A 12,571-nucleotide genomic window follows, 5' to 3' on the forward strand; every position below is an offset into this window, starting at 1 on the left:
CTATGATGCTGTGGGCTTTCTTTTACTTCAAAAGACTCTAGGAAACTTGTTATAGTGCAAGGCATCATGAGATACCAGGACATGAGCCGCAAAACATTTGGCCAAATCAACAAGGAAATATCGCACCAGACATAAAATCAACCTTTTTCCATGGCTTTCTCAGCCCCAAGACCTAAATCCTACAGACAAGCAATGCCCTGAGGGGAAGACAACAGTTCATAGCAAAGGGTGTCGGATGCCTGCCGCTGGTTTTAAAGTTGTAAGAAAATTATTGTAATCTTTTTAACATCCTTATAATTTGTGGAAACTACATTAAAACCAAGATCTGCCTTAACTTTTAGTAAAACTTTGTAATACAACGTGATTGTCTGGAGTAGTTGACCTTAAATAAAGTAGTTTGGTATCTTTTTCCATGTGTTTAGAGATGTTCCTGAATGAAGAAGGAGACTTGAACTTATTTAGATATTTGCATTTCAACCTGTGTCGTGTTTTTCACTGCTTGTTGCCTGAACCTTTTTTCCTGAACCGTGCTGTTGCCTTTCCTGACCCGGCTGTGCGTGCTTGTGTTTGCAGGCACGACAGAGCGGGTGTGTCTGATCCAGGGGACAGTGGAGGCGCTGAACGGTGTCCATGACTTCATCGCTGAGAAGGTGAGGGAGATGCCTCAGAGCACCCAGAAGACAGAACCGGTCAGCATCCTGCAGCCTCAGACCACCGTCAACCCGGACCGCGTCAAACAGGTCCGTCTGTTCTGTTTGTCTGCGTTTATAGCAACAGGGGGATGATGTCTGAGGATGGGTGGAGTTTGGTTTTTTTTTATGAAAACCTGCAGGTTTTTAGTGTAAAAAATAATGTATAAGCAAATTTCTGTTAAACCAAAGACTAGTGCGACTGATAAGTGTCCGATATTCACAGTAAAGTCAGTACCTTGTGCACTCCTGTTGCATTGTGCACAAGGGTAAGAAGTTAATCATTCACATCAACCTCATTATACAATTGTGTATACAGAATGTGTATGCAGAATACACATACATATTCTAACGCTAATATCAAGAAACCCTTTTCCTGGCCCATGACTCATTTTCTGCAGTAGGTTTTGAGATGAACAGCTTTTAATTGAAAAATTATATTCTCACAGTTTTATGAGGGGCTTTTAGGAGCCCTCTTAAATGTTTTACCATAAACCCTGAGAGGCAACACAGGAACAGTGACGTAGGTGTGTTTGCTCCATGTTTCTGTCACTAAAAATGCATTCTGTCATAGGAACACTTAATGAGGAACACATAAAATCCATGATTGCAAGCAGATTTGTAAGAATATAATTATGGGAAAGATGCTGAAATAAATGAAGGGACATGAAGGAAGGAGAAATAAGAGAAAAGGAGAAAAAAGGAGATAGACTGCAAGTAGGGAGATGAGATTCAGTCGGACAGGATGTTGTGTCAGAGGTGTGAACATGTAAACTGTAAGTGTCGCATGAACTGCAGGCTGACACACACAGGCACACAGACACGCTAGGCCAGAAACCTGAACATCCTGCAGGAAACAGTTCCACACCAGAGGAGGAAGTGGGACCAAGTGTTTGGATTACTCTCCTTCACACAAAGCAGCTCAGATGAAGTATGAGATGGATGAGTTATTATTTCTGAATGCAGGACTGTCAATGTTGAGTGTGCTTTATATTTATGCAAAATTATGACATTAAAACTGGGACTGACAGAAGCTTCTATCTGGAAATAACTACCAGGATCTTACATCTATAATTCATAAATCAATAGTACATCTCCAGGTCATATATATATATATATATATATATATATATATATATATATATTTGTTTTTTGTTTTTTGTAGGGATTTTTTATGTGGTAAACATTGGGTGAACTGAATACTTATATTTACATAATATTCTCATTACTTCATGTCTAATATAATTAACTTTCCATCTGGTCGCCTTTATTATTAGTGCGGTGGAATTTTCCTGTAAAATGATTTGTCATGGGTTCTTGCAGAAAGAAGGTCACAATGCATGAGCTGGTTTTCTTCAGCTCCAAATTACAGTGTCCAAAAATATGACTGTTAGTTTACCTTGGTGCTGTAGCTCTGTAGGTATGAGTGTGTGTGTGTGTGTGTGTGTGTGCATGCATGGTTGTTTGTCCTGTGTGTACCCTGTGATGGGGTACCCAGTCCTGTGTGTACCCCGCCTCTCAGCTGCTAACCTCTGGATCGCTGCCTTGCCCCGGCTCTGACAAGATTACTGTAGGTGGGAAATAGATGGATGATTCATCACATTGTTTTACAATTTAATGCCTTACTTTAAGCTTGGTGTTTAACTAAACTCCAAATATTAATCATCAATCAGCAAAATTACATATCTGAAAATTGTTCCAGGAAAATAATCCCTTAGGTGACAGTTTCTGTGCAAATCCAAAGGTTCATGTCTATTAGGGTTTACAATTATGTTTTATTGGAAGGCCTTAAGTGGTTCAAACTCAGACATAATTAATGAAGAAAATCAGAAGAAATGACAATCTCTAAACATAATTAAACAATGAAAATAAATGTTCAGTTTATCTGTTTGTATTTATATTTTATTTAAAAAAATGGCAAGTTGATAATTATTTATACTCTTTCCAATAATCAATGGAAACATCAAACCTTCGTTATAATAACTGAGCAGCGTTTTACGTTTTTATGCAGTCATATTTTAAAGATTTATTTTTAATGATGATCTCCAAGTGTTTGAGATTGGAAGCCCTCCTTGCCATCACCCTCTTCTTTAAACCCTTCCACAGTTTCAGGACTTTGACTAGGCCATTCTAGAACTGTAATACTACTTCTAGGTAAAACTAAAATAAGACTTTAGATCAGCCAGGGGTATGAATCATTTTGGACTTAACAGTACTATACTTGAAATCTCAGAAACAAACATATAGAAAATGAAATTATTCAGTTTGGTTAAAATCCCAGCTGTCTTTAATTTTAGTTTAATTACAGTTAAAGTAAGATTATTTCTTTTGCAGTCTTTGGAAACTGTTTAATTAATAGAAAAGAGACTTTTTGTTGCATTTAGGGGACATTTGTAACACATTCATTGCATTATCCGCCACCACTACTAACGTACCCATTTTCATAGAGACAAAACTTTGCATTGTGGTTCATTTCTTATCCCTCATCCTCAGGCTGAGTGCCTTTAGCAGCCATTTTATTAAGGACAATTAGTGTGGCCTCTGATTATGATCCTGGTCTGTGTAAATGATTTACAATAATTCTCTCTTCATGATTTAGCCCTTAGATACTGTATTACCACCTGTGTCCACACTGATTACTAGACCCTTATAAAGTTATATTTATTTATATATTTTGCACCACTAGCACTTTGGAGTTGTATGATGCTCCACCAAATTTCATTGTTATCTTTAACTGTCATTTGTGACAATGAGAGTAAATTAAGTAAAGAGAAGTGCTGCATGCTGGTTACTTTTTCTCAGATTCAGAGATGAAGATTTCTCCCCTGTGCATCTAATGTCTCCGTTTGACACATGATGTAAATGGAGGAGAGAAAATCGTGTTATTCCTCTCTGGCTGCAAAAACACATAAAAAGACTCGTACGCACATTAATGGTCAATGGACTGAATTTATATGGTGCTTTCCAGTCATTTTGACCAGTCAAAGCGCTTTACACTAGAGCCACATTCACCCAGTCGCACTCACCAACACACGCATGCATACACTGATACACAGATCAGTAGGCAACTTGAGGTTAAGTGCCTTGCCCAGGGGCACATCAGCATGTGACAGGAGGAAGTTGAAATCAAACTCTTGGATTCCAAGACGACTACTCTTCCCACTGAGCCACAGTCGCCATCGACTGCTAGGATGAATGATCCAAAGTTGCAGCTATGAAGACATTTTGATGCAGGCTTAATTTTTCGGGATGCAAACACACACATTTAGTTTCCACAGTTCCTCCAGGCTTTATAGAACGTAGCAGGATTCTGCTGTGAAAGAATATTGTCGTATTTTTTATACTGAAAGCTTTTTTTGCTGCACGGCATTGGTCCAGTCATCACTGTTCTGGGTTCTGGTCTCTGACTGGTGAGTGTTTAACAAGCTGCCAGATTTTCTGAAATTGATGCTGTGGATCCCGGAAAAGCACTCTGGGCCTACTAAAGTGAGTTTTCATGCCAGGCAGTTTTTTATCATGGCTTCGAATGTAAGAACATTATATTTACATTTAATGGTTAGAGAAAAAGGAAGCAGGGAGGTTGCTTTTATCTTCTAGCGGATCTTTGCAGCCTGTAAGGTTAGTAAAAAAGCAGGTTTATGTCTCAAGGGGCATTATAATGTGTGTGACATTAGGTTCATGCACAGCTGAGTGTAATTACAAAGACGTTTGGTGAGTTTGTTTCTGACGTCGAGGGCGAAGGCCAGGCAGGTAGTTGGAGGTCAGGACCGAGGCCAGGGCTCTTCGAGGGTCATTTGTGCTTTTCCAAACCAAACTCTGCCTCCTGTTTCTAAGCAACAGCTGATGATTACAGGAAATCTGTCTTCTGAGCATAAAAATATTGCAGTACACGATTTGCAGGGTGTTTGCACAGGTTACACAAATGAGAAATGATGTGTTAATTAGTGTGCTTTAGTGCTGGTGGGCGGATTTTGTTACCACCGGTTTGACCTGTGGTTCACTGCACCCTGGGTTCAAGTTGAATCATTATAAAATAGTTTCTTTACAGAATGTGTAAACATTATTTTCATGTTGCGTATAAACCCCAAGTGTTGGAGCCCGAGGCCGACTGGCAGCTGAGTAATCCAGTTCTGGATGATTGGAGAAGCCGCAGGGAGACAGGCAAGCTAATAGCTGCTGATATTTAGACTCTTATAATAGAAGGCGAATCCCCCTGTTGCTCTTAAGGCTATTTATACCATGTCAGAGAGGCAACTAAATGGGTTTGTGCAGCATCTGATGACACAGATGCACACTGAGAAAGAAACACCCACACCAAAATAACCTCTTAAACGCTGCCGGACACTGAGGTTTTCCAAGATTATCGGACATAAGTACCTCAAGCATTAAAATAAATGACATACTTTGTGCATAGCTAGGATAAAAGTCTGTAGGAGCTCCAACACTGAGTAATACAAAGATATTACTGCATTGGAAAATGTTTTTCTAAGTTCTGGTGAATTAGAAACAGTGCATGGATGAGTAACTTCACAGCGTAACAAACTTTCCTGCACAGATTTATCACACTTTGCCAGACTTTTTTTTTTCCAAGTCCTCTCGACAATGCAGCTTAGCTTTGATCTGATGAATGGATCTTAGAAGCAAACATCCATGCCGATATTCCAACCCTGGTTTGACATGTGTTCATCTGAAAGAAGAATCTGTGCCCGCTGCAGTGTGGACCTCTGATTGTCTAATGTTTCAGTTGTGGATAAAATGTCGTCTTCTCGTTCTTCTTGTACAGACAGCGGCTGTTGTGGCATGTGGTGCAGGAATCTCTAGTCAACTCACCGGACTGTCAGGGGGGGAAACTGGAGCAGAGAGACAAAAGATAACAGGAGTGTGTGTGTGTGTGTGTGTGTGTGTGTGTGTGTGTGTGTGTGTGCTGAGAAAAAAGGGAGAACAATAGTTTGGGAATAAAAACAAAGTGTTAGAGACGGTGACATAAAGATAGATGGGTAGAGGACAAACAGAGTGGGAAAGCGGAGGAGAGTGGGTGGCTGAAAGCTTAACGCCGAGCTGAACTCTTGTTAGCCGACAGCTGCAGAGTGACGGCAGGCTTCACTGGAAGAAGCAGCTGCTGATAGAGAGAAAAACTGAGCAGCAACGACACCAACAGACGATACGCCACGCTTCAAGTAACAGGGCAGGGGATGATTTATGAGCTGAACGAATTCCTTTGGTGGCTATGAAGCGGTCGGAGATGAAATAATGAGGAGACAGTTTTATGGGAGGACAGCATTACTTTTATTGTTTAAAGTTTGCACCAAACTACATTCATAAAAAAATAATTTCAATATTTTACATAGTCATACAACTCAGTGTACAAAATGTAAACAAATCATTTAGATTTAAGCATTCCTTAAAATTCTTTCTCCACATTGTGAGGAAATGTTTTAAAGCTTGTGTAATGAAATTTTAAGTATATGTGCATTCTATGCTGTCTTCAGTAGTCTATGATGCTAATGCTCTTTGGTATCAAGCAAAGTGTTGTAGCGGACCCAAAACTCTGGAAGGAGGAAGAGGAAGGCGAAAATACTGAAGATTCTGATCTGGAAAGAAATCCAGATCAGAAATGTAAAAACAGTAGACAGAGGAAATAAGCAGATCAGTTCGTTATCTTTTCCTGCTGCCATTTCACACCTAGAAACAAATACTTCACAGGAACAATTTAGTCTGAAGTATTGTCATTTATTTGGAAATAAATGATTCTTAGAATGCTTAAGTCTCATTCATTCATCTTCTATCCCGCTTATTCCATAGTGGGTCGTGGGGAAGCTGGTACCCATCTCCAGCAGTGTCTGGCCGAGAGGCAGGTCACACCCTGGACAGGTCGTCGGTCCATCGCAGTGCAACACAGAGACACACAGGACAAATAACAACACACACACTCATTCACACCTAAGGACAATTTAGAGAGACCAATTAACCTAACGGTCATGTTTTTGGACTGTTAAGGTTAATTGGGTAGAAGTCTAACGTATATCTAAATTTAACAGTAAAATAATTGATGAAAACTTATTACACCCTATTTCCACTGATCGTGGTGAGATTGTTGAGATCACGACCTCTTATCAATCCAGAATTAGCGTGATCTTACCAACCTCTTGACTGTCCACATCACTTGTTGAACTCTCATTATTACATGTACTTACAGTAGACTATGAATACATTACTTTAAATCCTCTCTTGTCAAAGTGGGTATAAATCGACTCAGAGGAGGGTATGAATTGCTGCATATTCCCCAAAAAATTAAGGTTTCTAAAACACAAAGGTATTGTGGCTACTATCAGCTTTGTTCCAATAAGAAACAGCCCTGCTGTCTACTACAGCAAGAAAAATCCAAACGGCTGCTTCTCACAGGCTGTGACATCTAAGAAGAGGAACCTACTCAAAGAAAGGAATCTGCAGAGAGAACGTAGCACCAATAGATGACCTGAATATGTTTCACAACTTAAAGAAATCAAAAGAAGAAACTCCAGAGCATGGCAATAGAAATGCTAGGTTAAATATTCTGCCAAACATTTGTGACTATTATCGTTTCCTTTTATGAATCTTAAGTTTAGAAGTCAGGACAACGCTAGAAAGATTTGTTGAGGTTCCTGCTACAGAAACAAAAGTAGGCCACCAAGTCGTGTGGACAGAGGCCACAAACAAGTTAAAACATTGGTCCCAACAAAACCTCCGCTTACATGTGGATGAGGTAATGTGACCTCTTTAATACTCTTAGGTAGATTTGTCTTGCCGACAAGAAAGACCAGCATCCATTTAAATATATACATATGTCAATACCATCAACACAAGCATACATAGAAAAACCATTTGCCTAAAATACTTAAAACATCAAGGCTGGACATGGATTTTTAAAAATATAATAAAATGAAACGCAATAAACAAAAGGAGCCTCTTAGAACAAGTGAGAAAATAATACAAGACCTTAGTTAAGACATATTTAAGAACAAAACTGCTTCCAGGACACTTTGGGAGTGCAGTATGCATATCAACGTGGACAGAGGGTAAGCTGCCAGGCACCAGAATGATGAGCAAAATATGTTTCCTTTGAATCTGTTTTTATTATTGGTTTTTTGCTTTTGTTAGTTTCAGAATCTTAGTGTATTTTTCTTTAGGACATTTATTCCGTATCCACCGGCTCCACTCCACTCGGCCTGCTTTGCAAACATTTCCATTACTGTTTTTTCCATACCGGTACCTAGATTTTGGTCCCTACAACCTGGGCTGAGTAGGAACTACATGTGACGTGAACAGACTGCTTTTCACTGATTGGCCACGGGACCAGGAGCAATGAGATTGTTTTCCAAGAGGTAGTGCAGGGAAAAGATTAAAAAAAACTCAAGAGCGACTACAATAATAATAAGGACCACAACGGCCGGAGCGGGTCAATCCCAAATATAATTTTACTATTTACAAATTTGCATGAACCATGTCTGAAAATAAAAAGGACACATCAGCTTTCTGAATTACACGTACGTAGGGTCGCTGTATTTAATAACATCCTAAAATAGCCAATTGCACATAAAATCAGCTGTTCAGATGCACATTAAGGCAGAAGGCAGCTCCCCATAATCAGACTGGCTGCATCGGACCAAACGGGAGAAAGACCTCGCTAAATCCGCAGAGCAGGAATCCTTCCTAAAACTAACTTCACCGCGGTCAAAAGTACCAAAACAAACATAGTGTTTGGAAGGCAACCATCATTTAAATCATTACTAAATAAATACGTAAAGCAGCACGGTGGGAAAAGATGATTATCCCAAAGTCCTGGATTTTTTTTATCTCAGTTTTAAAGCCTTTGTGTTAAGCACCGTGGAACAAAGCTTCTATTTCCACAAGGCTGCATGAGGATCTGCTGCTTTAAAAAAATACAAATTTCCTGTGTGTTACAAGCAAAATCGGTAGGCAAAAAAAGCCTGTGAGGTCAGTCCTTAAAACTAATCCCTAATATAAGTGATCGTTGTATAAAGGTTAAAAGCTCTCTGCAGACCTCGGCGATCTGTTCACATAGAAACACCAACAACTGACAGAACCATCATGTTCGTTCGGAGAGTGAAACCATCTCCGTTGTCATTGGTGTAGCCTGGTTCCAGACTTGAGGGTTGCAAGCATCTTGGGATCAGTTGTAAACCGTCTGGGGGTTCATTGTGGTCTTACTCTGGGGATTCTTTTAGCCCCTGTGATCTTTTGTTCAGACTGAAAACTGCAGCAGCACTTTGACTTTATTTAACTTTAATTTGCTTATATCCAGTCTCTTCCTGTGGTCATTTCCTTTAACCTTTCACCTTTTGCATGAACACCTGTTTCCTGCTTCCTGTTATTGCTGCCCTACACAGGAAGTTTGACATTCATTTTGGGAAAGTAGAATAGGGCTCATTTTGAGTGAAATGTCATTCAGACAACATTCGTAAAATTATCAGTGCTGAACTGTACAGCAGCTTAGCGTCTTTAGAGGGCTATTATTTCAGCTTTTGATTTTTTTTGTGAAACTGTTGAAATATGTTCAGTTTTTTAACTTATCAGTTACTTAGTTATTATTGTTATTACTCCTGCTTTTAAAGACCTGATGGCGGAGGCCAAAACACAAAATATAGGAATAGATGAGCTATGCTAGGATGGCTACATATTTCCATCCATTTTATGCTGCTTGTTGTAGTCAGTAAGATGTTCATATTCAAGAAAAAGACATGTATGAAATCATTGCATATGTGTAATTTCATAATACTACATATTCAATTTTATCACTCCTGAAATTTACAACCTCTGCCTGAAAGCTCAGTCAGCAAAACGGCACTCACTCTCTATCTCCACGTGCCACTTTTCTTCAGCAACAGAGAGGACTGAGTTTCTGCATTTTATTATGGCTGCAGTAACTCACATTTCATAGCACTGTGGACACATATGAGCCTCAGACTCAAGCAGGAATTGCAGTGCAGTTTTGATGTCATTTGTTCCATTTTACTTCCTTTTAGCCTTTCTTTTCAGATTATGCATTCATGGAAAATCTAAATGCACTCTTTCTGCTTCCATAGGATTTAAGAGGGAAAGCAGTAGCCGGGTGCAGTTCATTAAGTCCAGTTGATAAATTGATCATCTTCTGTTAGACCATCTCTGTAAATCAGGAGTTTTAGAAGTTTGTCGGTTTGAAGCATTCAGGTGACAGGTTAACACAATGCCAAGGTGGAAAGATATCAACAATGACCTTCGAGAAACGTAGAAGCCTATCAATCTGGAAAAGGTTATGAACGCCAATTCCAAATAATTTAAAGCCCATCATTCTACAAGATTATTTACAAGTGGAAAACATTTAAGATAGCTGTTATTTAGACATCCCAGAACATTCACCCACTGGTCAAGACATGCTACTCAGAGAAACCTAAAAAATATTGGGCCATAATGCATAGGGCCATGTTGGAAAGAAACAAACACAGCATTGATAAACAGTTAAGTCAACTCAACTGTGAAGCATGGTGGTGGAGGGTTGATGATTTGGGCTTGTTTTGCCAGCCACAGCACCTGGGCTCCTTTCAGTCATTGAGTCAACCATGAACTCTTCTTTCAACCAAAGTATTTAAGAGTAAAAGGTGAGGTCATCTGTTCGACAGCTAAAGCTTGCCCCAAACTGGGTCATCAGCAAGACAAAGATCCCAAACACAGCAGCAAACCTGCAGCAGAATGGCTGTAAAAGAAAATAAGCATGGGGTTTCAATGGCCTAGTCAAACTCCAGATGTTAATATGGTTAATGCAGTGATACCTTAAGAGGCACTGACTGGTTTTGGTTTGCAGTCCTGAGCAATGCAACCATTAAGGAAACAGAAAGAAGAAAGAAGAACTCGGAAGAATCCAAATTTAATTTTATATTGTCCAGATACTTTTACTCGTTTTTTCTATTATCTGTGAATGTTTACAGCACTTTTTGCATTGCAGTGTTCATCTTTTTTTGCTTTTATACAAAAGTAGACCCAAAAACAGCAAACTTCAACATTTTTAATTTGTGCAGTAGGGTAAAAACATGGTTTAATTAATGCGTACACCCTAAAGGAAAGTAATAAAAACAAGCATGACAAAAATATTCCTTTATTTATCCCTCATGAAATATAGTCTTCTACGAACTCTATTGCTTTTATCCAGCGAATTTCTCTGAAGTTAGTTAATTCAGGATCACTATTAAAGGCCTTTTATACTGAACATGTGGGTTTCCACAGTAAAGAAGGGAAATGGAAATTTGCTCATTTAATGGCACCCCCGGTGAAAATATGTAAAAAATTAAAACAAATAATAATTGTTTTGCAGTTATAGTCTATAGAACAGCTCATAATCTTCTGAGCATACATTACCTTCCTCTAGACAATCTAGATCACCTAGAGACCTGGATCCTCTCTTCTCTTCAGCTCACCCCACAGTTTTTCTGTAGGATTTAGCTCTGCAGACTGAGATAGTCTTGGAAGAACCATTATTAGTCTTGGTATGACCATAACTTGGACCGTTATCCTGATAATGAACCAGTGACGACTCTTTTTTAGTTTTCTGACAGAGATCTGAGGTCAATTATTTTAAAATTCATGGTATTTCAAAAAGTTCATGATTCTAAGAACCATATCAAGATTTCTTTGTTACTGAGGAAGAGAAACCGGCCCACAGCATCACAGATCCTCCACCATACTAAACATGAGGTGCTATTTCCAAATGTTCATCCTTTATTTTATCTCAACCTTAGTTTCATCGGATCAGAACACACATTTTGAGTAAAATAATTTAATAAACTCCACGTTTACTTTTGTGACCGTATGACAGAAAGGGACAAATATTTGTAAATTAAGGCTCATACTATCATTATTTTTAAGAAAATGTAATTATTTTCAAAAAAAAGTAAATACTGAATCACTAACAGTACTGTGCAAAAGTCTTGAGTCATTCATCCTGATCTCCTTTCAAGCAACCAGAGTTTAGTGTAATGTCCAACGTTTTAACATTTATTTTTGGTCTCTTCACTTCAGATTTTAATTAATTCTACAAATTGCTAAGAGGTCTCAAACTAATGTCCACCAGAGGGAACAGAAATCAATTGCTAGGCCTCAAGAGGACAAACGCTGAGAATACATGAGCAGACGTTTATATGTGTATCTATTTACTCGTGTCAAAGAAAAAGAACTATGTTCTGTCGCAGTCTGTCATTGTAGCCTGTCTCCTCTGTCATCCTTTTATTTTTAGCTTTGTTTTGGGGGCTGGGGGGATCTCTGTCCTCCTGGTTGATGGAATATGAAGGACAACACAGTGAAGAGGGGGGAGATAGAGAGTGAGCAAGGTAGAGAAGAAGTGGGGAGAGAGAGAGGCGACTAAGCCTGTGGATCAGTGGGAGGCAGATTAAGCTAAACTCCCCTGCTTAAGACTTCAAAGTTCAACCTCCAAGAGCCTCAACAGTTGCTCTGCCGTCCTCCAGTCGCTCTCTATGTTCATGTTGTTGTGTGCAGAGATAACAGACAACATGCAGACATTGTTTGCCTAGCTGTCACTGTGCAGTGCACAGGTTTGTACAAAAGTACAAGTAAAGCCACAGATTCATGTGCAGTATGTCTGCCTCGCCCTTGGCCGTGTGTTTGCGTTAGCATCCGGAGACGACATCCGGAGCTGTGTGACCTGGACGGAACGCGACACAAAGCTGGGATGAGAATATGGATCATCATTATCAACATGGCAGGTCTAAAAATGACTAATCCACAATCTTTTATGGAGGAGGTTACCAATATCAGGTTTAGAGTGAGCTGTAATCAACTACTATAAGGCGATTTAGATGGTTTTGGAAGCAAATTGTCTTTTTATTTCCAAGAAG

The 12,571-nt window shown here is 39.2% G+C and overlaps 1 protein-coding gene across 4 annotated transcripts in view; it reads left to right on the top strand.

The window, feature by feature from the left end:
• Positions 1–12,571, top strand: part of nova2 (NOVA alternative splicing regulator 2) — a 95,636-nt gene that overhangs the window by 64,073 nt on the left and 18,992 nt on the right. For all 4 annotated transcript variants that reach the window (XM_047392347.1, XM_047392345.1, XM_047392344.1 and 1 more), the window contains one exon: positions 574–740. In XM_047392347.1, coding sequence (XP_047248303.1) covers positions 574–740 — 167 coding nt within the window. The remainder of the gene's footprint in view (positions 1–573; positions 741–12,571) is intronic.

Source organism: Girardinichthys multiradiatus, chromosome 18 (assembly GCF_021462225.1).
Source record: "Girardinichthys multiradiatus isolate DD_20200921_A chromosome 18, DD_fGirMul_XY1, whole genome shotgun sequence".
NCBI classification, from domain to species: Eukaryota; Metazoa; Chordata; class Actinopteri; order Cyprinodontiformes; family Goodeidae; genus Girardinichthys; species Girardinichthys multiradiatus.